The sequence below is a fragment of the Convolutriloba macropyga genome, chromosome 3 (assembly GCF_964194025.1).
Source record: "Convolutriloba macropyga chromosome 3, txConMacr16.3, whole genome shotgun sequence".
NCBI lineage: Eukaryota > Metazoa > Xenacoelomorpha > Acoela > Convolutidae > Convolutriloba > Convolutriloba macropyga.
Window position 1 is genome coordinate 55,910,193 of NC_134470.1, and position 27,410 is coordinate 55,937,602.

The 27,410-nt window shown below is 34.1% G+C and overlaps 1 protein-coding gene across 1 annotated transcript in view; it reads left to right on the forward strand.

Moving 5' to 3' along the window:
• Nucleotides 1-26,589, forward strand: part of LOC142337152 (carbonic anhydrase 2-like) — a 36,908-nt gene extending 10,319 nt beyond the window's left edge. Inside the window, exons 2-3 of the mRNA XM_075386258.1 lie at nt 19,382-19,661; nt 26,307-26,589. Of these exons, the coding sequence (XP_075242373.1) occupies nt 19,382-19,661; nt 26,307-26,415 (389 nt within the window). The 3' untranslated portion in view covers nt 26,416-26,589. The remainder of the gene's footprint in view (nt 1-19,381; nt 19,662-26,306) is intronic.
• The last annotated feature ends 821 nt before the right edge of the window (nt 26,590-27,410 follow it).

Sequence of the window (27,410 nt, forward strand, 5' to 3'; positions counted from 1 at the left end):
AAACTGACTTCTGACTTTTTTCATTCAAATGATAAAAATCCATATTATTCGTAAAAATTGCGTGTTTCTAAAGACACAACAGCAACTGCAAGGCTGGTTTTGGTCTAATCGGTGTTTCCTAAGCTCCAAAAACTTCGCATTGTAATCAGTCGAAATTTTATTAAATTATTTTTTTTGCATTTTTTGCTTTTACAGGAAAAACAATTCAAATCCAGAAGTATTAATGACAGATCCAATTGGTTTCCCAGGGATTTTTAGGGAAACCTATCGTGCTTTTCAGTCGGAAGCTTATGGTCGATTACACTTTTAGAAATCTTAATTTTAAAACAAAGAATTTTTGAGATCTGGGACATTTTTTTTCTTTGGCCAACTCTTTTCTTTGGCCAACTCTTTTGTTTGGCCAACTCTTAGGACATTTACTTTTCTACGGTCAAGGAATTATGGCCAAACAGTGTTTCTAATAGAAATTTTTACATAACTCAGTTTTTTATTCTTTAGGTAATGGATTTTTTGCATCGATACTACAAGTTTCACAAAATAAACTGATTTTCGGATTTTTCCCATCAGTGACCTTCTTTTTCTTCTCTTGTCACATAACTGACAGGCCATAAATCAAATTAATGACATTAAAAAAGCAAAATTCAACAAATAAATTTGTCAGTTTTTCAGCGAATAGATTCTGGTTTTAACTGCTTCCACACTGTTTTCTCGCAGTTTTTGATTGATTTCTTTTTGTCGTTATTTGTTGACTTCTGTAGTCATTTGACATATTATCAATAATTGTAGCAGTTAGCGGATTCTTATAGAAGAACAAAGGAATAAAATTTTTAGTTTAATTTTTGATTTTTGTTTTTGTTTGTCGTTAATTTTGTAGTTCATTAATAAATTTCGGATAGTTGCAGTTTTTAGCGGCTTCCCATGTAAGAACAGAGTTACCCGCTGAATGGTTTTAGATTATAGCCAAAGTTTATCTTGACTTTTTAGACAAATCAATGAGGTTCTTTTTCTACTCTTGTAACATAACTTACAGGCCAGATACAACTTTATAGGCATTTTATATAAAAAAGCAAAATTTAACATGACAGTTTGTAACAATTTTTCAGCGAAAAGACGATGGATTTAACTTCTTCCACACTGTCTTCCGGCAGATTCTGATAGAAAATTTCTGTTGATGTTTGTTGTTCTTCTGTAGTCGTTTGACGTATTCTCTATAATTGTAGGTTTTAGCGGCTTCTTATGGAAGAACAAAGGATTCAAAAGATCAGTTTAATTTTTGATTTTTGTCTTTGTTTGTCGTTTTTTGTGTAGTTGAAAAAATCCAGATAGTTGCTGGTTTTAGCGGCTTCCCATGTAAAAACAAAGTAAACAAACTTTATCATGACTTTGTATTCATTGTAGTCAAATGTTTTTAAAAAAATATATAGGTGTTTCTTTCCCAGAGGATAATATCTGATTTGTGACGGTTTATATTGGCTTCGATGCCGTTTTCTTTCAAAGTTTGGTGATTTTTTTGGTGTTTGAATTTGTCATCTGTTTTTTTAGACGTACAAGATGATGACAGGTCTCAAATTATTCATATAGCGGTTTGAATGAACAAAGACCTATTTAAAGATTTCAATTGATATCCATTGGTTTTCATTAATTGAAAATCTTTGTTTTCAAGAGAACATGAACTTTTTTTTAACTCTGTTGGTGTTATTCTCATTTGTCCACTTGCAACCAAATCTCATCATGGACTGGTCCCATAATTCATCAAGTAGAAAAAAAAACAAGTTTATTTTGTTTTGGTTTTATTTGACACTATTTTTTGTTAATATGTAGTTTTTTTCAAAAAAAACGAACATCGAGTTTTGGATGTTAAAGTTTGTTGTTGTTTGATTTTTTGTTAGTCTTGTCTCATAGTGTTATTAATGGCAGGTCTCATCGGCCCCCTACTTTGACATTATTTATTTTACTAAATGTTTTGAGTTGGAAGCAGTTTATTTATTCATACAAATAAAAAAAAATCCTTCGCAAGAGGACTATTTTAATTGATCTACTTGTGAAATAGTTTTTATCACTTTTTGAGCAAGGCGGCTCTGTAAGTTTGGCTTAGACGTCTGCCAACTGAGGAAAAGAAAGAAAACTTTAAAAAACTCACATATTGATCAAAAATAAAAAGAACTGCTTCCAACTCAAATCATTTAGCAAAATAAATAATATCTAAGTAGTGAGCCGATGAGACCTGCCACTATTAACTCTATGAGACAAGACTAAAAAAATCAAACAAAAACAAACGTTTACATCCAAAACTCGATGTCTATTTTTTAAGAAAAAATTACATAATAACAAAAAATAGTGTCATTTAAAACCATTATTTTTGAATGGTTTTAAATTAGTTTTTTTAAAAAGCTTTCCTTCTCTTGCTCATTTGCCAGACATCTAAGCCAGACGTACCGAGAAGCGCTATTTTAATTGATTTAATTGTGAAATATTTATTAGCAGTTATTGAGCAAGGCGGCTCGGTTAGTTTGGCTTACTGAGGCCTGCCAACTGAGGAAGAGAAAGAAAACTTCACAAAAATATCAAACATAATTGGTGTATGAAAAGTATTTTTCAAGTAAATCAAATCTAATAGTCTTTTATACTTAGTTTTGGATCTTTAGTATGATCTTTAGTTTAGAAGCTAAATTTTCGCACGCATTTAGTTACTATTTCAGACTTACGGTACAAACAAACAAGGAGTCTCGGTAAAATGCGATTGCACATAAGGTTCCTACCCCGCTCATCCACAATTTTGGTATAATTGTCTACCAAATGAGGAACAGATAGAAAATCCCAAAATTCAAGCATTTTTCAAAAAAAAGATGGGTGAATGAAAAGATAGCCTCCAAAACAAATAATTCAGTGGTGCAAAAAACGATGCGTTAGATTGATGAGATATGCCAATATTAAGGAAGCCAGTCAAGACGAACAACAAAATCAAACAAGCACAAAAAACATTAATTACATCAAAAAATTATGTCCGTCTTAAAAAAAAACTTAATAACAAAGTCAAAATAGCGTCAGATAAAACATTATCTAAGCAAAATAACTTGTAATTCACCTGAAAAGACATGGGACCAGTCCATATCAAGGCTTGATAACAATTAGATAATAAAGAATAAAAACAGTAAATTTGAAAAATTCGCTAATTTTTATTTAAAAAACAATTAATTCCGAAGTAATGAAAAGCATCAGAAATCAACCAAAATATCCCATAGGCTTACGTTTACAAATGTTTTTAAAGATGGGAATCAGTTGTTGCGGTTACAAAAGGAACAACAAATAGACAGGAAACAAGAAATCAGTTAAAATTTGCCAGAAAACGCTTTTGAAGCCGTAAAGTCATACTTTGGCCCTCAAAATATGTTCGGTTGCACCTTCTTGGATAACCGATAACGTATTATGTGACGTTTCATCAAAAAACCAGATAACAAGTAGACAAAAAAGAAAACAAGGGCAAAATTATTTAACACATGTTTTTTTCGAAGAAAAATTGTTCCCAAATACAAGAAAACCATTATTTACAAAATGAAATAATTAAAAATGTTCGTTTATTCTTCCAAGGGAAGCCCCTGAGAACTAAAGCAATCCACAAAATATCTTACGTCTACATATAATATAAACAAAATCAAAAATTATTTATTTTTTTTTTGTGAAAAACCCGTTATAAACTCCTTAGTAATTTGTTCACACGTTAAAATGGACTTTGTCCAATTCCAGTTTGTGCTTCACGCACTATAACGTAAATTCTCAAAATAGCGATAAGATTATCAAATAGTGTTACTGAGTGTAGCACACTTCAGTACATCCTATCCCGGTCCATAGGTATTAAATCAAAACATCATATTTTTCATAATTGAATAAATTATTTAGCTTCATTTTATAATAATTAAGCATTAATTGTTTATGAGGTTAATTACTTGGTTAGAGTTCTAAGTTCATCGCAGCTTCTTGTTTTCTGAGTTTCTCTCTTGAAGACGGGTCGACGATGTCCTGAGATACTAAGCTGTACAAAATAATATGTCCAATCTTTTTGGGTGGTCGTTGTAGTAGACCTTTTGTAGTTTTTCTATAAAAGTTATGCTGTTAATACATCTGAAGTTGAATAATAAGATAATATAAGTTGAAGAATATACTGGTTAAGTTAATGGTCTGCAATGACAAGCAAGGTATATGAATAAAGAGATTCAAATGACTGCGCACAACACCATAAGGGCTAGTGTTGCTGAAATAACTCCCCAAATAACGAATTCAGTTTCGTAATTCATCTTTACTTGAGTTTTGTTTAATAATAAATTAATCGATGTAAGCTATGATGTTATAATTTAAGGAATTAATGTTTAAACTTGGTTGATCATTTTGAATTATCTTCATGAAGTAATTAATTTTGCTTTTTGTCATTAATTCAAAATAAATAACCATATCCTTTTGTTCTAAGTCTTCAAGAAATAGAATAACTTCGGCTTGAAATTCGGAGTAATATAAATCAGAGATTTTGTGAACTTTATCGGTTAAAATAATCTTTTTTAGAAAAGTTAATCCATGCGGATTCCACATGTTCAGAAATTTGGTAATAATCTCTAAACCATTCGATATCAACGCCTCCTTCAAAATATGTGTTCATCTTGAATGTTGTAGAGATCTAACTTTTGTGTCAATAGCAATGGTGAGAATGAAGACAAATAATCTTTGAGGGGAATTGACGAGTGGGTTCAAATAATACTTAAACTATAAATGGCGGATGGCGATCAAGAAAATCTGTTAAAGAAATGTTATAACATTGTATGTGAAAAGTTATAGATCCGTAATTCCGTCATCACTAAAACTAAGATATTAAATGAAATAAGTGAGCGGTTGAAAGCTTAGATTATTGATGTTAAGAATTTCTTCTGTATGAATAAGCTTTAGAATTTCAAATAAATCGTACTCAGGAATTGGATGAAAATAAACTACAATTTCATTGGAATTGTTATGTTGCAAGAATAAGATAATCCCTTGTAACTCAAATGTCCAATGAACTGACACTGGGTAATGGAATTTATTTCCAACTAAGAACGTTTTTGAAGTTTTTATATTTTGTGATTGAATAAATTCAGCGAGATCACAATTTGTTTTGAAGTATTTAACGTCTACTGAAAGATTATAAGACATTAAATAAATTATGGAATTCGACGGAACAAATTTGTATTAGTTATAAACAAGGTAAATCGGAGGAGACAAATTATTGTCCTTATTAAGAACAAAATCAAAAATTTGATGATCAGAACCGACTCATTGTTCACTGAATCATTTAATTTACTTGATGTAAGTAATGGAACCAATGAAGTAATCAAAAATGAATCCAATAATTATGCGTGAAAACAAATGTGTTAAACGAGTAATTTTCCTCACCACCGGAGAATTAAGAAGAAGTAATGAAGGAAGTACTGAACATCAACAACCACAAACTTATCTATTCCATACCGTGAGTGCTCAACCTGATGAGCGGAGGATGTGGAGTTGATGCTTCAGATTTGCTATCTCCAGTTGGAGCTCAGGAATCCGTTGTTCGAGCTGTTGAGAGCGTTGCCCTCCTGTCAGAAAGTTTTGTTGTACCTGATAAGTAAAGGTATCAATCTGAGGAATGAGATATGCTGTAATATTATCAAACGGGACTTGTATTGTTTGTCCTTGTAGGATGTGATTAATTAGTAGATAAGAGTTCTTGCGTGACAAGTAACCAATGAGATTGAATCTATTGATGTTGGGTTGCAACTGGTATATTAAATTCGTATCGTAGTTCGGGTGGCCACTAAAACCTGGAGTTTTAGCTTGTATCTCAGCTTGATGTTGTTTTTTAGGCGGTCTTGCAGGATTGTAGATCTGTAATGATGAAGATGAAGATAGTTTGGTTGTGACGATTGAATAGTTGTAGTGTTTGCTAAGACGTTGGGTACCGTACTGTTTGTCTTGGGTATATTTACTTCTAGCGGTGTCGTTGGGCTGAATGTCTCTCTAATGAATTGTTTACGAGGTTGTTTCTTTGCAATTGTATCTGCGGTTTTAGTTCTCCTTTTGGATGACGTAACCGTCGTTGATGAAATTGCACTAGTTGCTTGAGTTTGTACTGCTGAAATTTTGATAGCTGAGAGAAAAGTTGTAGATGGGGTAACATGAGTTGTGAGTTGTACTAGTCGGTCAAGTTGTTTAACTCAAGATTGAGGTTTAGAAGTTGATTGTATACTGTGTTTGGGCCAACCACTTGAAGGTTCCTTATGAAAGACTGGTATCAATTCGTTAGGGATTGAAAAAAGGTCCTGAAATATCAAGTATTCTCTACTCTTATTCTATTCTAAGAGTATATTTTTTGAAGTTATTTTGCAAGTATTCTCTTTACCTTATTTTTTTGTATTCACTTTCAAAGTAAATCAGTAGTAAATAGGAAGTCAGTCTGTATTGTATGTTCATCATATAGTTTGTTGATATTAGAGTGATAGAGGAATTAATCCTATACTGGAGACGTAGGGACGTTGTGATCGTTTCTATTTTCGTCTCTATTATTCTCATCATTTAGGTTTGGATAAACACTTTTATTCTCATGGGTAAGAGTTCGCATTTTATTATTACCATAAGGTGGTCTTTGAGTAACTTTAGTTGTATTTTCGGATTTGGGAACTTGCATTGTCCGTTCTCTACTTTCATCAGTGTTATTATTCTCTGAATTAGTTGCTGCTTGATAGACAGAAGTCAGAATTGGAGTTGACATTAAATCAAATGTGACAGCAAAGAGTGCTTTACCAAAGTGAATAGATGGGCTGAATGTCTCTCTAATGAATTGTTTACGTGGTTGTTTCTTTGCAATTGTATCTGCGGTTTTAGTTCTCCTTTTGGATGACGTAACCGTCGTTGATGAATTTTCACTAGTTGATTGAGTTTGTACTGCTGAAGTTTTAATAGCTGAGATAAAAATTGTAGATGGGGTAACGTGAGTTGTGGTTTGTACTAGTCGGTCAAGTTGTTTAACTCCAGATTGAGGTTTAAAAGTTGATTGTGTATTGTATTCGGGCCAACCACTTGAAGGTTCCTTCTGAAAGACGGGTATCAATTCGTTAGGGATTGAAGAAAGTTCCTGAAATATCAAGTATTCTCTACTCTTATTCTATTCTAAGAGTATATTTTTTGAAGTTTTTTTGCAAGTATTCTCTTTTTCTTATTTTTTTGTATTCTCTTTCAAAGTTAATCAGTAGTAAATAGGAAGTCAGTCTGTATTGCATGATCATCATATAGTTTGTTGATATTAGAGTGATAGAGGAATTAATCCTATATTGGAGACGTAGGAACGTTGTGATCGTTTCTATTTTCGTCTCTATTATTCTCGTCATTTAAGTTTGGATAACCACTTTTATTCCCATGGGCTAGAGTTCGCATTCTATTATTATCATAAGGTGGGCTTTGAGTAACTCTAGTTGTATTTTCGGATTTTGGAACTTGCATTGTCCGTTCTCTAATTTCATCAGTGTTATTATTCTCTGAATTAGTTGCTGCTTGATAGATAGAAGTCAGAATTGGAACTGACATTAAATCAAATGTGGCAGCAAAGAGTGCTTTACCAAAGTGAATAGATGCATCTGTAATTTTTTGTAGATTTGCATTGCTCAAATTAAGCATAAGACTATGTCAATGAGCAGCTTAATGAATAAGAAAGCGGCAAAGAATATTCCGCATCGCTCAATTATATATTGTATTTTAGCAAAGGTTTCAACAAATTGATTATTAAGGAAGTCTGTTGAAATAAATGAGTCTAGATAAATAGTTCTAGAGCTATAATAATTTGTGCCTGAAATATTTGAAAACGATTCTCTGTTACCTAATAAAGACTTAGTAAAATGCTTGAGAACTCCTTTCATATTGGAGTTGAAATTTATTGAATTCCAGAAAGCCATAATTTCTTTATATGTGTAGATAGAAGCTTGAATGCTTGCGCTAATTATATTCGCAATTTGCTGAATGACTATGTGTGGTTTAAAGAGTGCAGGTCCGCTTACTTTTGTTATTTGTGGGGTTAGTTCAACCCATGAATTGTCATCATCAACTTCTAGTTGAAATAAGTTTGAATGTTTATCAGAGCACAATTGTTCTTCGGCTTCAGTGAAGGTTTGTCTAGAAATGGGATCAGCGAAATGGATTTCATCTTCATAGAGTATTGGTATTCGGTTATAGCACTTACTAAGAATTTTTAAGGGTGAATCAAGTTCAGGACATTTATATAGCCAGGCAACATTACCGTTTGTTTTGATAAACATAGATTTGTTTCTTGTTAAGCTATATCCAGCTAAACGCGGGTTTTCATGAGAAATCATTAAAGTGTTGAGAATAGTTGAAGTCCTAACTCACAGTCATTTCTTAATAGCCCTAGAGTAGAAGTTTGAAGTTGCCGAAGATTATTAAAGTGCAAATAGTCAACTTTCGTTCCAAGATGGGCTTCGAAATCAATATTTTTATAAATTTGAAAATGCTTCGTATCAATTGTTTTGTTGTCACTGGAATAATATTTGTTTTTAAGCGTGATAGCACCGGTATCAGAATTAAATTTGTGAAAAGGTTCTCCAGTGTTCATATCGAAACCGTCACGAAGACTAATATTTAGAGAATCATATGGCGTAAGGTATACTATTTGTGGATGACTACATAAAGACTGTGATTTATTGTAAATTGGAACATAAAGTTTTGTAAATCAAAGTCTGACTGCGCTGAGCTAAGTTTAGGATCCTTTACTATATAGTATTTGTCATTAGTTTTAATCATTTGAGCGCCAAAAGGGCGAATCACAGTGGAAAGACAATTATTGGGTTCATCCCAAGTGTATGCAAATGGATCAGTAGATGTAGACTTGCAGCCTCCGGCTGATAAAGGACAAAGGTAGAGGTATATTTTGCCAGTTATTAACTGTGCCATCTCTAAGGTTTACATTCAGGCTAATATTTTGCATATATGTTTCACAAGTGTAGTGTGTAATCCAACCTCAGGAGTTACATTCATTGTTTCCAGTTCCAACATCTCCTGAGTTAAAGTTTGAGAACAAAGATTTGTCAAAATCGAATTCTACTGAACTGGAAGAAGGGGAGAGCTTTATCTCTTTCCTTTCCTTTGCAAGTTTGCATTTCTGAGCATCAAGCTTAACTGAAGTAGAAATAGTATTATGTCTGGCATCTATGCCGCTAGAGTCAAAAGAATCGCAAAGCCAACGTAATTGCTGTCGGGTTGCTCTACACATAGTTGCTTCTAGCTTAACTTTATAATTTCTTTGGTAGAGAGTTACTCGTGCTTGATTAGTGCTAATTTTATCAGGGCGAATTTCGCATGGTGCTACTTTGTTGAGAGAATACATCTGATTTGAGATCAATTTTGAGTAATCAAAGTGGTTAACATGAAGGTTTGGAGCTGTATTTTCATAGACACTCATCTTTTCAATTGGTCTGGCGTCAGCGAGAGACGTTAAGAGTAGTAATGCAAGAAATATAATAAAGACCAGATACTTTGCGGAGCAAGCAGTTATGACGCAGAGAAAAGCAAGAGGTATCATAGCAATAAGTATAAGAAACTGAACAGAACGAATTTCAGTTCCTGTGTAAGTCATAAAGGATTCTATTTTTGAAGGAAGCGCTTTCTTATCAGTAAGTTTTTCTTTAAAGAACTTGTCAGCGATGGCAGTGAATTTTGCTAGATTTTTGACCATATCTCTGAAACTGATAGCTTTTCAGGAGGCTTTAATAATTTAAGGTACGTGATTTCTTCAGGAAAACAATTATTTCTATCTATGACACGTTCTATGAATTTTGGGTGAGAATCGTTATATTCAATGAATGATTCTAGTTTTGCAATACGTTGAGCAATTTCAGATTCAATATCAGTTGCAACAGGTGGGAACAGAGTTAAGCAAAGTAATATGAAAAGAAACATTTTGTAACTTACGTTTATTACTTCGTCTATTGCTGGTGAATTTTTGATTTTTCCGTCTTCCATTTAATAAACGAAGACAGTGTAAGGTGCGTCTAACAAATTCAAGTTAATACAATCAGTGAAAGTAATCTGATATTTTAGCTCGTAAACGTGAGCTGGGTTATAGGATAACCAAAATATGTCAAATTTTGCTTTATTTTCTGATGTTACAAAGAGTGCAACTTTTCTCTGTTGATTAGAAACAAATTACTTGTCAAGTGTTACAGTTTTATTTCGAAATTTCAATACTTTCTGTAGGAGGATTATTCTAATATAAGATAGCGGGTCGTATGCAAGAGCAGTAAGAACTTGTGTTTCAAGGGAAAGTGGTAACTTAGATTAAAGATCTACAGTAAAGGGAGCTTCAATGATATCAAGGTTTATTTCGTCTCTGTTGTTTAATTGGAAGTGAAAGCATTCAATATGTTCTGGTTTGTTAGGCGTTCAACAAAAAATTTTTTCTAAGTTTACAAACTGGTCCTTAACGAAGAAAATAACAATGTTTTCTTTATATGAAATATACGATCGATCAATTGTGGCTGACTTATTGTTATATTTTAAGGTTTTATGCGGGATGTTATAAAGACTGTAAGAAATTGAGAAAGTTGTTCTTGAAGCTATAATCCAATAATCATTTAACGGAATATTCATTGATCAGTTGGTGGTTCTAAAATCAAACAAGGGACATTTGAAATATCTGAATCAACTAAACTTGAAGAATGAATTTGAATTAATAATCTGTTATGTTGTTGAGGGTTATTTTTCCCCAGAAGACAGCAATAGGGTCTTCGTTGGAGTTAGTGGCATTGAACACTACAGTTCTTTCTTCGTTAGAAATTTGACAACTAGTTAAGGTGTTTAGTTCACTATTGAATTTCAACTTTTGATTTGTCTTAATAGAAACTTTCACAAGTGTATCAGGGTTGATAGAAAGAGAAATAAGAAAACCGTTTTGGTCGAATGAGACTTCGGTCATAAATTAGAATTGATCAGCTTTAAAGGGGTTCTAATTGTTTTATGTAATGTGTTAACTTGTGATGAATGTGTTCAATATGAGTAGTGTTTGTTAGAATTTAGAAACTTTTTGAATTGTCAGTCTTGTACTATATTCGATCTGAAGGGTTATGAACTACTTCTATAGTTACTGACTGAGAATTGAATTAAGAATTAATATTGAACTGAGATACCTGGTATATGTGTGGTGGAGGTGTGTTGTGACAAGTATTTGCTGGTCAGAAATTGAAATGCTTGAAAATTTTGCTAAGTTTTCTAAGTTTATTAGTTGAAAGAGGCATAATGTGAAAGATATAATTATGACAGAGAGAAAGAGAGAGAGAGAGAGAGAGAGAGAGAGGGAGAGAGAGAGAGAGAGAGAGAGATAGATAGATAGATAGAGAGAGAGAGAGAGAGAGAGAGAGAGAGAGAGAGAGAGAGATGGTTAAGTGAGAGCTGAATTTGAGAGAGAAATAAGTAATTGATTTCAGAAGGTAACTGAGAAAAGTGATTTTGAATTTTGGTAGGACTCTTAAATAGTGGTTGTCAGGGTTAGATAACCAAAACATGTGTGCTCAATTCTGATTGGCTAATAACTAGGATTCACTAAAGCCATATAGCAGTGTACTAAACTTGTGATATGGCTAAGATGTTGCGCTAAGTTCTCTACTTCTGTCATCAAAATAGCGTTTCTTAATAGAATTTGGGCAAAAATTATGTGTTTTTCGAACATTTCTGCAAAAGGAAAATAAACAGTGTATCATTTGTTGTCTATCAATAGTAGCTAGGTCAAAAGGTGGCCTAATATTAACCTGAATATATCCTATTTTGTCAGTTATTTCATGAAGTTGCGTATTTAGCCTATAATCAATCTTAAAACATGGGCGAATCGCGAAAGTTGAATTTCTCGACAACTAAGACAGCAAGGTTCATGATTTTTGGGTTGAAAGTAGTTTGTGCTTCATATCGCCGTCTGATATAAAATTAATTAGGAAAAAGTTTACAAACTTTCTAGGGCTACCTTTTTGTCTATAGCCAATCTTAATACATGGGAGAAAATTTGAATTGGCCAGTACTTTGTGACAAGGGCTTCAAGTTTCAGCAAACTTGGCAGTGCGTTAGCTGTTGTGTAGGCACGTTGTTTGAAGCAAAAATAATCAAAAAAACTCTTTAGTATATTTATGGGCCCGGGTTTCTCATTCTATACCGTATCTTAATACATGAGGAAAAATCAAAAATTGTTGTTGTTCTAAAGATAAAGCTTCAGATTTACTAATAGCTTAACTGAACATTGTATGGGCCACTAGTAAGTGTATGAGACAGCGAAAAACAAGTTGTTTTCAGTTAAACTCAATTGATCTTGGTTTTTCTGCGCAAAAATTATAATTTCACCATTTTCCATTTCCTTGTTATGAAATTGTGACAACTTTTTGGACAAAAACGAAAATTCTACTCTGAACACATTAATAACTACTATTGTATATGTCATACGACGAACTTTCACTTATCTATTGTGTATAGCGTCTAAAGGGGAACACTTTAAGGATTGGAAAATAGTGATATAGAAAAGTTTCATTTTTTCTTTAAAACTTTGCTAACTTTCTTTCTTTTCAAATGTCGGTTTCTTTTTCAGGGTATATCTACTAATAACAGATTTTACTTTCGAAATCTGGAAGTTTGAACAAAAATCGGAATGGTTAATAAAAAGCGCGAACAGAGATAAATTCAATAACTTGAACTTTTTTGGATTTTATATTACGGTATTTCTAATTTTTGTGTTGTAAACTTTTGTGAACTATTAAAATGAGCATGCATTTGAGCAATTATGTGGTCTGAGTTATAGAGCGGATAAACTCAACAAGGAAGAGTTCTTTCTGACAGCTGTGTAGCGTTTGCGCTTAGGTGACATAATTCTTACGTCGTGAATTTAAATTTGCGGTTAGTTATTTGTTCATAATTGCTTTAATGTTTATTTTAAACATTGCGCGGGACCTTAAACTAGTAAGGTTAGCTCTTATCTGTTGACTACATATATTTCTTAAATTTGCATTTCCTGACTAATCGCGATTCAGGTTGGTTAATTAGTTTGCAAGGGACAAATTTCTTTACTTAAGGTATTTAACATAGATAAGTTATTTGCTCATTGGGGACTTGTTTCTACTTAGTTGTGTTTTGGGTAACAAGTGTTTTCAGCGTTAGTTTGCAATAAAAGGTAGGCGTAAATCTTGAAAGTGTATGAGTGTTGAAAATGTATAGAAGTTATGTGTGTGTAACAGCTTGCAATGGTGATTAATCGTGTACGTTGTGTAAGATTTGTGTTGAGTGGGCTCATTGCTTTTTGCCTTTAACTCTTGTTGACTATAGTTGATCTCTCTTACATAGTAAATTCTAAAACTTACATTCAAATTTTGTTCTTGTTAACTTAAATTTCTTCGACTTATAGTTTCAATCATTTTCTTCTTTAACTTTTACCTTCCTATCCTTCTTTTAATTTTAATTTTTCTATTCCTCATTTAGTATTTTAATCTTTTGTTGTGTATATTAATTTTCAGCCATAAGTTGTTATCCTCTTGATTATTCGTGTCCTGATAAAGAAATGAAGGGAGAGTTAGAAAGGGCGAACTACCAAATGACTGTCGATGGGTTGGAGTTTACCCCCATCTCTGGTCGTAAGAGAACGGTGCGCCGTTACATTTATAAGGCGTTTCTTAAAACAGGAGTGCTCGGCTTGGATGCCCTCAGCTTCTTATTTTTCATGTCTACGGCATATCTATACCCACATCTTGCGTTATGGGACGAAGAAGTCTCCGGGATATGTCGAGTGAGGAATAGATTCAGTCCCTGGACAATGCGGGAAACTAGATGTGTTTCGAAATGGACAACTGAACTGATCGAATTCTTCTTAGAGAAGGATGTAAGTTTACACTTAATAAAACTATTTCGTTTTATTTATGGTTGTCACGGGATGATAAGGGGAAAAAGGGTAGTGATAGGGTTTATAGAAGGGATATGTGAAATAGAATGTTAAGGAAGGAATAATTTTAGTTCTTCAAACGGTTCCTGAAAATGGGGGTGTCCTTAACAGAAGAACAAGAGGAACAGCTTGATATAATAGACCAAAAGTTTTGGGCTCTCTCTCAGGCGTGGTGGTGTCCCAAGACCGGGCCAATACTGCAACGGTGTTACAAGATGTTGAGGGACTTCAACTATCAGGAGCGCCTGATATTTGAGAAAAAGACGTTGGTGGCTGCCACCGTGAAGAGTTTCTTGGAGCATCATTTGTAGGTGTGAAAGGTAGAGGAAAAAACTGATGTCGTAGTATATGATGTGTTTTATTGAGTTATAACAAAGCCTTTTTGTTTTTGTTTTATTTTTGTATATATTAATTTTTTATGGTTTTTGTGCGTGGTGACGCTTTTTAATATAAAAGATATTATTTAAAAGAGATTTTGTGTCTCTATTTCTTTTTGAGTTTACGTATCAAGTCAGAGGGAATAGGTTCACCAAAGAATGTAGCTGTTTTTCTATTACGCTGAGGTCTGCTCAATTTTCATTTGCGTCTGGTAAATTAGATATATTAGGTGAAGCTGTAGGTGTAGAATTGCAAGGTGATGATGTGGGGCTATTATGCATTTCTTGAGGGAATAATTTAAGTGTAGCTTTAAGTTTACTAGTATTATCTGGTTGAAAAATTTTCTTGTTGTGGGCTATTAGGTGAATGCATATTTTGTATAGGGTAGGGGTTGAAATGCGTGGGGGTAGAAAATTAGAAGAGCTTGTGCCTTGAATATGACTATTATTATTATCTAATCGTGTTTGTAGCGATTCTAAGCCTGAATCTTTTGTTGGGGTAGCCTCAACGTGAAATGTTGGCTGTAGTGTAGTACTAGGAATAACAGTATGTTGTGTTTCTACTAAGGGCCACTGCGAAATAGCAATATGTTGTGCGCCTCTATGAGCATTAGATCTGGCTATATTATGCTTATTATATTGAGTATAATAATCATCAGTGTCGTTTGGGACTACATAGATCTCAACTAACTCTTGTATTTTTTCTTCTTTCGGGTAATAAGGTACTATATGGTTTCTATGCACGGTTTTCTTCTCATTTGTTTTATCATGTTGTATTTCATATGTAGTATTAGTTAACATTCGTTGCACTGCGTAAGGGCCTGAGCGTAGCTCTTGTATGTTTTTAGACTTAAGTAGTCCTTTAGAGTGATTTTCTATTAATACCTTTCTACCTTCAGTTATAGGCTTTCCGAGTTTAAATCTATTTCTATACTTGTGAGCTTTATTCGTAGTTTGTCTACATTTAGTGTAGGTATTCGAATATATAGTTTTAAATGTATTCTCTCGCTTTAACATTTGGTTAGGTAATCTGTTTTGTAATAATTTCTCTATCTTTTTGTTATTACAAGTTTCTTCACTATGCGAGTGTGGTGGTATATTACTACAATATTCTGATGTGCATTTGTTTCGATTTTCTCGCAGTAGTCCTAACTTTAGTGATAAGGGTATTCTTTTGGAAATTGTGTTAGCAAAAACTTTTCTCATTTCTGCATCTGAGCATATTGTGTGTGCTATAGGTATGTTAGAGTCAAATATTGATTGGGTACGCAAGTCTACATATTTAATGCAAGAATTAGTTTGAATTTGCTGTCCTTCTTGTAAATTGTTTACTACTGTGTTTAGTATAAAATAAATGTTATAGTCCTCACTTTCATTTAGTATTGTACTTGTAAGTTCAGCACAGTTTTTGATATTGTACCTTTTTATAGGTTTGTCGGTTATATCACACATAGCATAGCCTATTATTCCTCTATTTATCTGCATTGGGTGATTCTTTTGATTTTCCATGAATATGGGTAGAGTTTCTTCAGATTGTGGACAAAGTGTGTTCACAAAGACTAAGTCAGTTTTTACAACATTAATATGGGGCATGAAATATGTTCCTGGTGGAAATAAGGCTTGACTGGGGTGCTTTTGCTTCTGCAATTGTGTACTTTTCTATTGCAGAAAGATTGGTTGAGCTATGTCTAAAGCAGCCATTTTAGTTATGTATGGATAATCTTTCTCATTGTTGAGTGAGCCGTAGCAAATTAAACTTCATTCAGTTTTTAATTCTACTGCGGGGATATCGAAGTGAAGTGCTTTTAGAAACAAATGACAAAATCAATACCTATTATGTTCTGTCTCTCCTGTTTAATAACGAATACTTTATAGGTGACTGTATATTTACCGTCGGTTTCAAAGCTAGTCTGGATAGTTGTATAGCCAAGCATTCTTATTGAAGAACTAGTGTATGTTTTTGAATCACAGTTTGTACTTTGTAGATGCAAGTTTTGTCCAAGGTTTACTAGAGCAAGGTGTGTAGGATGATTGATGGTAGTGCAAATTGATCCTGGGTCAATCATAAATTCTACTTCTAAACCACTATTATTTTTAATGTCTCCGGTGGCAAAGTGATATAAGTTGAAGTATATTCTTGACTTAGTACTACTTTCGTTAGTAGCATTCGGAGAATTTAATAGTTTAAAGGAAAGACGTCTGTTATAGCATTTACGTAATCATCGTCACCTTCAACAAAACTTATTTGGTTAGGTTTTGATTGTCTTTGTTTTAGATGGTTATTTCTACTTGGTGTATAGAAGCTAGCACCTTTTTGTGGCTGTTGCTGTTGTTGTGGTGATGGTGATTGTTGTTCAAGATTTGGTTCATTATTTCTATATGTGTTTTGCTGAGGGAAGATTTGTTCGTATGGTTGAGTGAATCTATTGCCATAGCTGCTAAAAGATATATTTTGTTGTTGATAATTAGGCTTGTTGAACCTATGATTATAGTTTGAGTAGCCATCTCTTGGTTGATGGCCTTGGTTTCTAGGACCATTGAATCTTGTATTGCCTCGGTTTTTCTTTCAATAATCATTAAAGAATGTTATATTTTGCTTTCTTGGTTCAACTAGTTCTTTTCTCAGTTTATTAAAACTCGTCTATCTGTTTCTTTGTGCGTCTAGAGATGGAATGACCATTGCTTCTGCAATAACCACAGAATCTAGAACTGTTAGGCCTGCTTTTTATGTTCGGGTCTCTAGGCCTAGAAGTATCTATAGAATTTATTTCGTTGCTTTTGAAAAGGCTGGTTAAATCATTGATTTTGCTCTCAAGTGTTTTAAGTTTATCTAGTCCTGTAGCTCCATTAGACTTTGTTGTTACAGAAAACGTTAAGTCTTTGACGACCAAGTGATCAACAAACTATGTCCAAGTTATTGAAGGTTTCTTATATCAATAAGTTTCTCGTGCGCTTTGCGTTTTAAACCTTGTGGTCTTAGTCCTCCTATAGAAAAATCTATGTATTTCTGACTTCGTTGTCTTTGTTGGATTTCCTTTTCCTTTCTTATATTGTCATCACCTGCAAAGCTTGTTGGTATCTTTTCTGGCCAACCTTTATCAACTCCACACTTTATTCTATGTAGATAGTTCTTTATCAATTTTCCTTCCTGCCTGTATGTGTTCTCAACCTCAAGTCTAAATCTAAATTGGTCTCCACCGTCTGTGAATCTTTTTATAAATTCATCTTTTAAAGTATTCCAATTTGTAGCATCTGTGACTTCACTTTCAAATCATTCTAGTGCTGTATCAGTTAAAAGTGAACCGAATAAGGATTGTTGCCTTTTATCATAGCTTTTGTGCAGCGGGTGCTGTAGGCCTAGTTCCTAATGAAATGAGTATTTTGTTTTGTACAGAGTTCCAAAAAGAAATAGCATCCTGATTAGGATCATCATCTGAGAAAGATACAAGTGAAAGGTTTGGATGTGTTATGGGAGTTTCAGGTGGGGGGGGGGGGGTAACAGCAGGGGAAGAGTACTACCACCAGGACTGGTCATTGCTTAAAGGACTGAAGTTATTTAATGAAAACTGTCTAAAACAGAAGAGTAGTTTAAATCAAATTCAGTTGAGAATTTAAATGAGAAACCTCTTGAATAGTTAGATTAAACAAGTTACTTTAAGGGCCTCTCTGTTTTAAGTGAACAAGTTAAATTCAGTGTCTTAAATAATTAAGATGAACAAGTTAAAATGAAATTGCCTCTCTATTTTAAGTGAACAAGTTAAATTGAATTAGTCTCTCTATATTAAGTGAACAAGTCAAACTGAATTAGCCTCTCTATATTAAGTGAACAAGTTAAATTGAATTAGCCTCTCTGGGACCACCATTTATACTGCTGGTCCGTACATTAGATACTTAAACGACGGGGTTAATCGCGGGACCACATGTATAACTTGACAGTTCAACCCCTAGTTCTACTCTTGGTATATAGTTAAGTATAAAAGAAAGCTAAATGCAAATATGAATTAATAATTTATGTTAAACAGCATCAAATATGAACCGAGCATTAAGGGATAGAATAGTTAAAATTATTCAGATTGAGATAGCACTAGTTAGCACGGATTGAAATAGTCTAAGTTAACTTGTAACTTAGATAGAATTTAAGAGATGTTATTTTTTAACTTAGAAAGTTTAACTGAACTTACCTGATTTCCAAAATGTGCTAAGTTAATATTTTTGACTTAGAAGTTCTTAGTTAAGAACTTGTCACAAAATATTCTAAGTTAAAATCTCAAGTAAGCCAAGATTTATGCAAAGGAGCAATACGGGAGTATGATTTAAATCAGAAGTTATCAGGGACCAAATTGTGCTGGTGGTTGAGCGTGCAAGCTCCTTTTATACTTGCGGACACGTGGTTCTCTAGTATCCTTTTGGATAGAGATAGCAGTGTCGACAGAGTTACCAAGGTTAAGTTGGTGTTCTCTGTGTGGCATGACAATATCACGTCATGGTATTCTCAGTTTAAGTTAGTGATCTTAAAATAATTGTTTATTTAAAACTCCTTAGTAATTTGTTCACACGTTAAAATGGACTTTGTCCAATTCCAGTTTGTGCTTCACGCACTATAAGGTAAATTCTCAAAATAGCACTAAGATTATCAAAAAGTGTTACTGAGTGTAGCACACTTCAGTACACCAGTCTCAACTCTCTACGGTGAATATATCGATCGGCCAAGATCGTCTGAACAAAAAAACCCATTTGAGTATATTTGACTCAAGAGGGGTCAGAACAATAATTTTTATTTGTATACCTATTTAGAACGTATTTTGATGTAAAAAAGTTCTACAGGTTTCTGATAAATGATAAATTACATCCAGACTGGTATCAAGGATGATTTGTTTGGTTTATAAATCAAATAGGGACGTTGTGAAATCATATACGATCCTTGTATCAAATCGGAAACTTCAACAAAGGGGGGCACGTAATTATGATTTTTTATCTACTGGGAACTTAAAGCCTAACATGTAATACCTGATTAATAAGCATTGATAATTTACAGGCAAAAATGTGGAAGACGTGGTCGCAGTTTGGGGTATCTTGATGGATGAGAGCAACGAAAGTGACCCTGAAGCGCAGGATGTCTTTGATGACGTCATTGGAACCTATATCCACAAGGTTTTGAAACCCGGTTCATATCACATTCCACCTGTCAATTTTGGAGCGCTGGTTCCTCACGGAAAGTCAGAGTACTTTGCATACCAGGGATCTCTCACAACTCCACCGTTCGCTGAGGTTGTCTTTCATATCGTGTTCAAGGACCCTGTCAAAGTGTCCAAAAAGTGAGTGAGCTGTAAGGTTGTCTGGTCATATATGACTTTGACTTTTTAAAAAACCCTAACGATACACCACGAGTAATCTTGTAAGAAATCTTGCACAAAACCTTTGTGAAATGTATAATCTTGTCAGCAATATGTACAACAGCTTAAAGTTTATCTTAAAACAACACTCCAATGGTGACTTTACCATTAAATTTTTTTCGGGGTTCATTCGCTACAGTTTTTTAAATGGCTGCCTCATTTAGTGTTTGAGGGGTTGTGTCAAAAACAAATTGGCTAAAGATATTAACGACATTGAAACTATTTTTTTTCTTCATTTTATGCAGAAAAAGTTAGTTGCGCTGAAAATAAAGGATGCGTTAAGAATTTTGGAAAAAATTGAAAGTCAAGTCATAAATCTGTAAGAGATCTGGAATAGCACCAGACAAAGGACTATAATTTCAGAGACATTTGTGAAATGGGAAAATTGGAATCAGCAGAGGGTATCAGTAATAGTTAATCAACTCATAATTAAAGAGAAACTTCGAAAACAACTATATTGAATATTTTTGGTAAAAGCGCGGTGGAACCGGTAGTAATATATATGGAATAGAATTATAGTAGCAACTAATGATGGTTGCTACCAAAACTCTCCGAACGCAACGCCAGCATATTTAACCAACAACACGAGTTTTTTTATTTTTCTTTTCAATTGGGTATGCAATTGAGTATCTTTTAAGTTGCCTTAGGGTCCATTTTTTCATATAAACTGCACTTTTTCAATTCTACCACTCAGCATTGCACCAATGCCACGCTATGCATGACGGAGAATTTTGGGCGTTCCGCTACCAGTTAATTTTGACTATTTGTGATATTAGTGCTGCAATCAGACGTCAGAGAACCAAGCTAATCAACTGGCTTCTCTGACGCCAGTGTTGGCGGTGCTTACACAAAAATGGCTTAATAGTTCCTTTCGGAATGAAATGACTGGCTACCCTTTTATCCACTGTTGTCCTGCGGCAAAGTTTTTTTTTCTCGTACGATTTGTGCCACAAGTCATCTTTTGAAACCGAGAAAAATAAGAGCATTTCCGAATCTGCTTTAAAAACCACAAAGGATCTAGGATTTGCGTTTAGTTATGTTACAAGATTTATCTAGTTTGGAATAAAGCAAATAAGTTAAGCATAGTGTCATTTCTAGAACAAAATTTGAAATTAAAAATTAAATACTCAATCACGTACCCGGTGAAATTATCGTCTTTCCTTTCTCCAGATCTTCTCGTGCCCCCTGAGACTTTTCAACCTCTAAATAATTGCTGGTAACATTTTGGTCTTGATATCTTTATGACTTCCATGTCAGCATTTATTGGGCAAGAATCTAAGAATTTTGGTGAATCGTTAAAATTTAAAAACCTGCAAGGATGCTCCTTTAATTTTTACAGGCTCGAATCTTCTCTCTAAATTCCTTCCTTTTTTCCTGAGAATGCAGTCGAGTTGAGCAGTTGACCGAAAAGCGTCTAAAAACTGAACACTATATTGCTCATTTTCTGCGTCGAAAGTTCTGAATTTTCTTAAACAAAGGCCAGTTATTCAACAAAAAATAAAAACATCGGTTTTTATCATCAACTTATACTTGCAATATGAGTTCAGAGAACACTAGCAACAGGGACCAAGCCTTGGCCAGTATACAAGACGAGGGATTACGCATGTTTTTGATGGAACTGGACCAGAGAGTTGGTGAAAATCAGCTGGCAACCCGAAATCAATTGCAAGAAATCTTTTCAATGCTGGGGGAAATCAATGACCGACTCAGGGCTACTGAACGCTATATGTCGAAGGACTGCTTGGTTATAAAAAACCCTCCATTTGACCACCGAGACCAGCAAAAACTGTTAGATAACTTACTAGACTTCTTCAAAAACTTTTTGAACATAAACTTTATGTTGGAAGACCGCCTTAAAGCCTATCATATTTTGCCACGTGCATCTATGCCTGCGAATCTTAAAGAGCCTGTAATTGTTAAATTTGTGTACTTTTATGACAAAGATGCTATTTATGCCGCCTCTAAGAAAAATCATTTAAGAACAACTCAAAGAATACATTTGAATGGCAAAAATATTTATGTGAACGAACATTTACCTAGTTTTGAAATGGATTTGAAACGTGCCATTGATAAGCTTGGATATGTGACTGTAACAAAGAATTGTGCTATCAATGCGGTTTGTTTAGATAATAATGGGAACACAAAGTATGTTGCTATTAACAACTTGGAGGACTTAAAAAATCTGCATAACCCCGTCTTTCGCGATCCTAAATCAGATGTTTCTATCACTAAGGCCCGTGCTAGTACTACATTCAAACGTGCTTTCAGTGCTCTAAAAGATGATGAAAAAGCTGAAGCTATGTTTAATTCTTTGTCGCCTGATCAGAAAAAAGCTTTTCTGGAAAAAGCTAATGCTCAAACTTCCAGTATGAATTAATGCTGTCTCAAAAAGCGTAAAATAAGTTTTGTGTTGCGTGAGCTGTTATATATAAATTTATTCTTCATGTATTATAGCAGCTTCTATAAATACTTTTGTCTAGTGTTCCAAATGTCTTTTGTTACTTAAAGCAATTAATTTGCCTCTTTTAATTTTTTCGTGTTTATGTTCAAGTTTCTCACGAGCATTTTTGAGGTATAAGGTAGGGGCTAGGTTTTGAGAATGCCTTCATTCAATTTAAATGCAGGTAATGAATACAAAACAAGAGTCTATTTATTTATAATTCTAAAAGTAAATGACAGATGAGAGTTGACTTTCCTACTCTCATCTGGGAGTGATGCCTTCTCTTCACTCCTCCATTTCCTGTTATTTCCTTTTTTTTCATATTTTTTTCTGTTAACTGGCTAGATGACAAACTAAAAAAAGTTGGTGATAGGACAGTATGTGTTCAGAGATGACTTTCCTTCTCTGGTTACATCAAGAACCATTTAAAAGCAGATATTTAAAAGAAAAAACAATAACTGACGCTCTCGATAACTGAAATGCAAGACTTGACATCTGAAAAAAGTAGCGTATTGCTAAAAAACATAAGGTCAGCGAGTAAAAATCTGGAGGAGCTTAGAGTTGTTCTGAAAGAAGAAAAAAACCCTGGAAAAATTGTTGCAATTGTTCTGACCGAAACATGGTTGAAAGATAATTCACCGGCAAACGTCTATAAACTTGATGGTTTCAATTCGCCTATAATGTGCAATCAAGCCCGCAGAGGAGGCGGAGTTTCAGTCTCCGTGAAAGACGGGCTAAAATTCAGGGTTGTCAAAAATTGTCGAAGACCTTTTGCAAATATTAACTTTGCAAATTCAAACGAACCCAAAAGATTTTCTCAATATCACAGCTCTCTATAAGTCACCACAAATGCCCCATAGCATGTTCCTTAACAAACTTACTGATCACTTAACAGCTGTGGGATACCTGAGTGGAAATAATTTGTTATGTGGGGACTTTAACTTAAATATGCTTTTGCCTACGAATGAATCAACGAGTTTGAAAAATTTATTGGAGGCATTTGGTCTGACAATTACGAATAATCTCCACCCCACAAGAACTACAGGTAACACGGCGACATGCCTAGACGTGTTTTTCTCGGATTTTGAGTGCAACATACATGTCCAGGATTACATTGTTAGTGACCACAGTTTAGTTAAGTTGAAAATGCCCAACTCCTTAACAATGAATACAGAAAACAGTTTCAGAGGACGAAACTGGAAGAAACTTAAGCGAGAGGACTTCAAACTGTTTTTCAACTACAAACTAAACATTGCGCTTAATGATCAAAAACAGATTTTTCACCTCATGGAATTGAACTCAGCCTTTATTTTGTTCAACTCAGTTTTAGAAACTACACTCAACACTTTCCTACCCCTCAAATTCAACAAAGCTAACATAAAACATAGAGATTGGATTGACATTGACGTAAAGAAAGCTACCAGTTCAAAACAACAGTTCTGGCTACGGTATAAAAACGAACCAACCCTCACTAACTTTTGGAATTGGAAAAGAAAAAAACACAAGTCAAATCAATGATAAAACATAAAAAGCAAGAATTCTTTGAACATAAAATTCTCAATAGTTATGAGCAAAAAGCACTAGAGTTTCATCAAACCATAAAACTGTTCAAGAAGGATTGCCACGAACCAAAAGTTCTTATCGATGAATACCCAACACCAGCAAAATTAAATTCCTTCTTCTTAAAAGTCTGACAAAAACTGCAATCCAATACGAACCTTATTCCAGCTGAAGCTGTGGCAGATGTGACAACGATTTCAAATACTTTTTACGTAAAGCCATTTGAGGCTCAAGAAGTTTTTGATTGTATTTTGTCTGTGAAACCCAAGCGCTCTACGGATCACTATGAAATGTCAAACTGGTTCTTGAAAATTATCAACCCAGTGGTGGTTCCTTATCTCTATATTCTATTCAACAGAATTTTGGAAGAAGAAAACATTCCAGCTTCTTTAAAAATAGCTAAGGTGATACCACTACACAAAAATGGAACCAAGAACGAAGAAACTAATTACCGACCTATTGCACTGACTCCAGTACTGTCTAAAATATTTGAAGAGCTTTTAGCAAGGAACATCATAGACTTTTTGAAAAAATTTAATATACTCAATGTTGAACAATATGGCTTCAGGGAGAAAAGAAGCACAGTTGATGCAATTTTAAAGCTGGTAGAAAGCATAAGACTGTCTCCAAACTTCCAGGCAACTTTTTTTTGACTTAGCTAAAGCATTCGACACCATAGACCATAATATTCTGATCCTTAAGCTTGAAAAACTAGGCTTCCGTGTCCCAACAAACCGAATTCTTACCTCATACGCAACTGGTCGAAAACAATATGTTGAGTTCAACCAATCCACATCTAGTTGTTTACCAGTTATTTGTGAAGTACCTCAGGGGTCTGTTTTAGGACCACTTTTGTTTTTAATCTACATTAATGACCTTCTCACTTTGCAAACTAAAAGTCAGGGAGTTCTCTTCGCCGACGATACGGCTCACAGTGGTAAATTAGGCGCTGACACGGCAGAAGATTTTGAAAAAATATCAAACTGGGTGACTCTAAACAGTCTTTCCCTAAATAAAACAAAAACCAAAACACCTATTTTTGGCACTGCAGCAGGCGCAAATCAGGCTAAGCAGTTTGTTCCAATTAGTCAAGTAGTGACTTCAGCAAAATATTTGGGTCTCGAAATAGATCACAAGTTGCGTTTCAAGGAGCAGGCCAATCAGTTGCTGAAAAAAACTGCCAAAAATGTTTCGTTGCTGTATCAACTCAAAAAGTTTTTGCCTTCTTCGGCATTGTTTAGAGCATATGAATCCTTTATTCAGCCAATCTATCAGTACAGCATACTGGTGTACGGTACTGCTGATAAGAAAGTAATGGAAAACATTGACAATCAACAGAAACTGTTGATTCGACTTATTTTTAAAAAAAGAAAGTTCGAATCGACACTCAAATTGCGATCAAAATACAAAATACCCCTAGTGAGGGAACTTAATGTCTACGAGCTTTTGAAGCTTCTGGCAGCTGTCTTAAGACAAGCACATGCCCATCCAGAGATAAATAGCTACATATGCCCCAAAGAAATTCACACACTATTTGATCCGGAGAAAAGAAATAAACTTTTGAAAACTGAAATAAGACTTACAAAACAAAATAAAAAGTCCATTAAGTTCGCGTCAGGATCCTTTGCAATGTTTTAGTGAAGTATGACATAAATGTGTTAAAAATATTCTACAACTTGGCAAAAAACAATTAGACTCTTATTTGCATAATATTAGAGATTTCTACATATATGAGAATCCAGAATTTCTCGCTATATTTTGGTAACAGAAATGCTCTCAAAAAATATCAAGACACCTGAGAACGGACATTAATAATCTGATGGTGCTCTTGCAAACTGTTGATAACTTACTGGTTGTATGTTTATTCTGTCATTTGGTATCAGTTTGAGAACGAATTTTTTTATTAATTCCTTCCTTTTTGATTTAAGGATGAATCGATAATTTGTCTACAAGGTTTAAAATAATTAGGGATGAAATTAGAAAAAATTCTCACCATTTCCTCCAATAACTGGCCAACCCTTAACACCTTTGACAGCCTCAAACCTTAACAATGAACCCCTTGGCTGCCCAACTCTTACGCGGGATTAACACCATTTTCAGCCGATTGCCACCCAACAAGATGTAAAAGTTTTGAGATGCATTCTACTATAAATTGCTGCATCCCTCTTACTTGTTTATGGAAATAAGCATTTGCATTTAATCAAAAAAATCTGTATCTACTGTAACAGGTAGGGACGGAAAAAGTGTGTTGGGGTAATTTCTCCAGAGTGATAAAATGATCGCCAAATTACACTGTGGGCGTAATTTGGAGGAGGGATTTGAGGCATTTGATTTTATATATTGGTAAGTTTGGCTAGTGGGGGTACCCGTTTCAAATTGCTATCTAATCTCAAGACCTAGTCTCATCTAAATTCTACCAAATTTGATATACCAAGATTGAAATTCTATCAGCACTCCTAAGTTATTTTACTCTTACATACTTTTAAACTCACTGCAACCCAAAAAACAATTCTCTATTTATTTTCCTGTTAACCTCGACCCGGGTAATTTGTTGTTATGTTTCTAAGGTACATGGACCAACTGAGGAGACTGGGCGATCTGAGAGGTGGAAAAACGGAAGCGAATTACAGGTGGATTCAGCCACTCAACGGACGCAAGATATACTGGTCATGCTGAGATATCAAAAAAAAGATATATCACAACATTGTTTCATATTCAGAACAAACGCTGCAGCTAAAAGTGTATGGAAATATCATCACCCTATGAGTATATAAAGCCGGCAGTTTTTCAATTTCATTGAAATAAATTTTCATACTTTTTAAGAGTTATAACTCGGTCTCATTTGTTTAATTTTGTTCATTTTTATGAGTGAATAATGAACTCGGCTTTCAGTGAATGTCAACGACAATCTAAATTAAGTTAGCGCGCTCGCTTGACAATAATTATAACCACAACGCTTCACAATAATCAACCACAACGTTTTTCAAAAGTAGGGCGCTTGAATATTTCGAAAAAGTTTTTCTCTGGTGGAACAGTAAAATTGAATTACCTGAGAACGTGATCATCAAACAAATAGTGGAAGCAATCGCAAGAACAAGAGTTTAATCAGGAAAAATATTTGAAAATTAATCACATTGCTCAAAAATTTTCTCTGCACCCATATAATTACGTATGGATTATGTAAGAATTATGGCATTTTATGACATCACTCCAAGCTCTCTTGATACTTTTTTTGAAAAAATTCATAAACATTGTTAACCAACTTTTCTATGGGTAACAGAGACAATGATAGCTTAGCAGTTAACACAATCCGTTTCTAGTCCCTTTCAGCCTAATGTGTCTCATAATAGGAAAAAAAACCAGAACAATTTTTCTTCCGTTCGCCAGTTGTTTGATTTATTGGGAATTGAAAACAAGTGACAACTCAAGTTAGTCAATTATTCATATTAAGAGTATTATGCGTGAAATGAGAGTCAGACACAAAAAATTGAAGCCTAACTTAGTTTGTTACTAAGACGTGGAAATGATCATTGAGCAAAATTTTGTCCGTAAGATTTATAAGAGCTTGTCCACCAAAACGCTTTTATGGCGCAGTTCTCTCATCTTTTGTCCGTCTTAAACATTTTTACACCCTCTTGCAGCAACAAAAATATTAAGTTGACTCTTTCTCA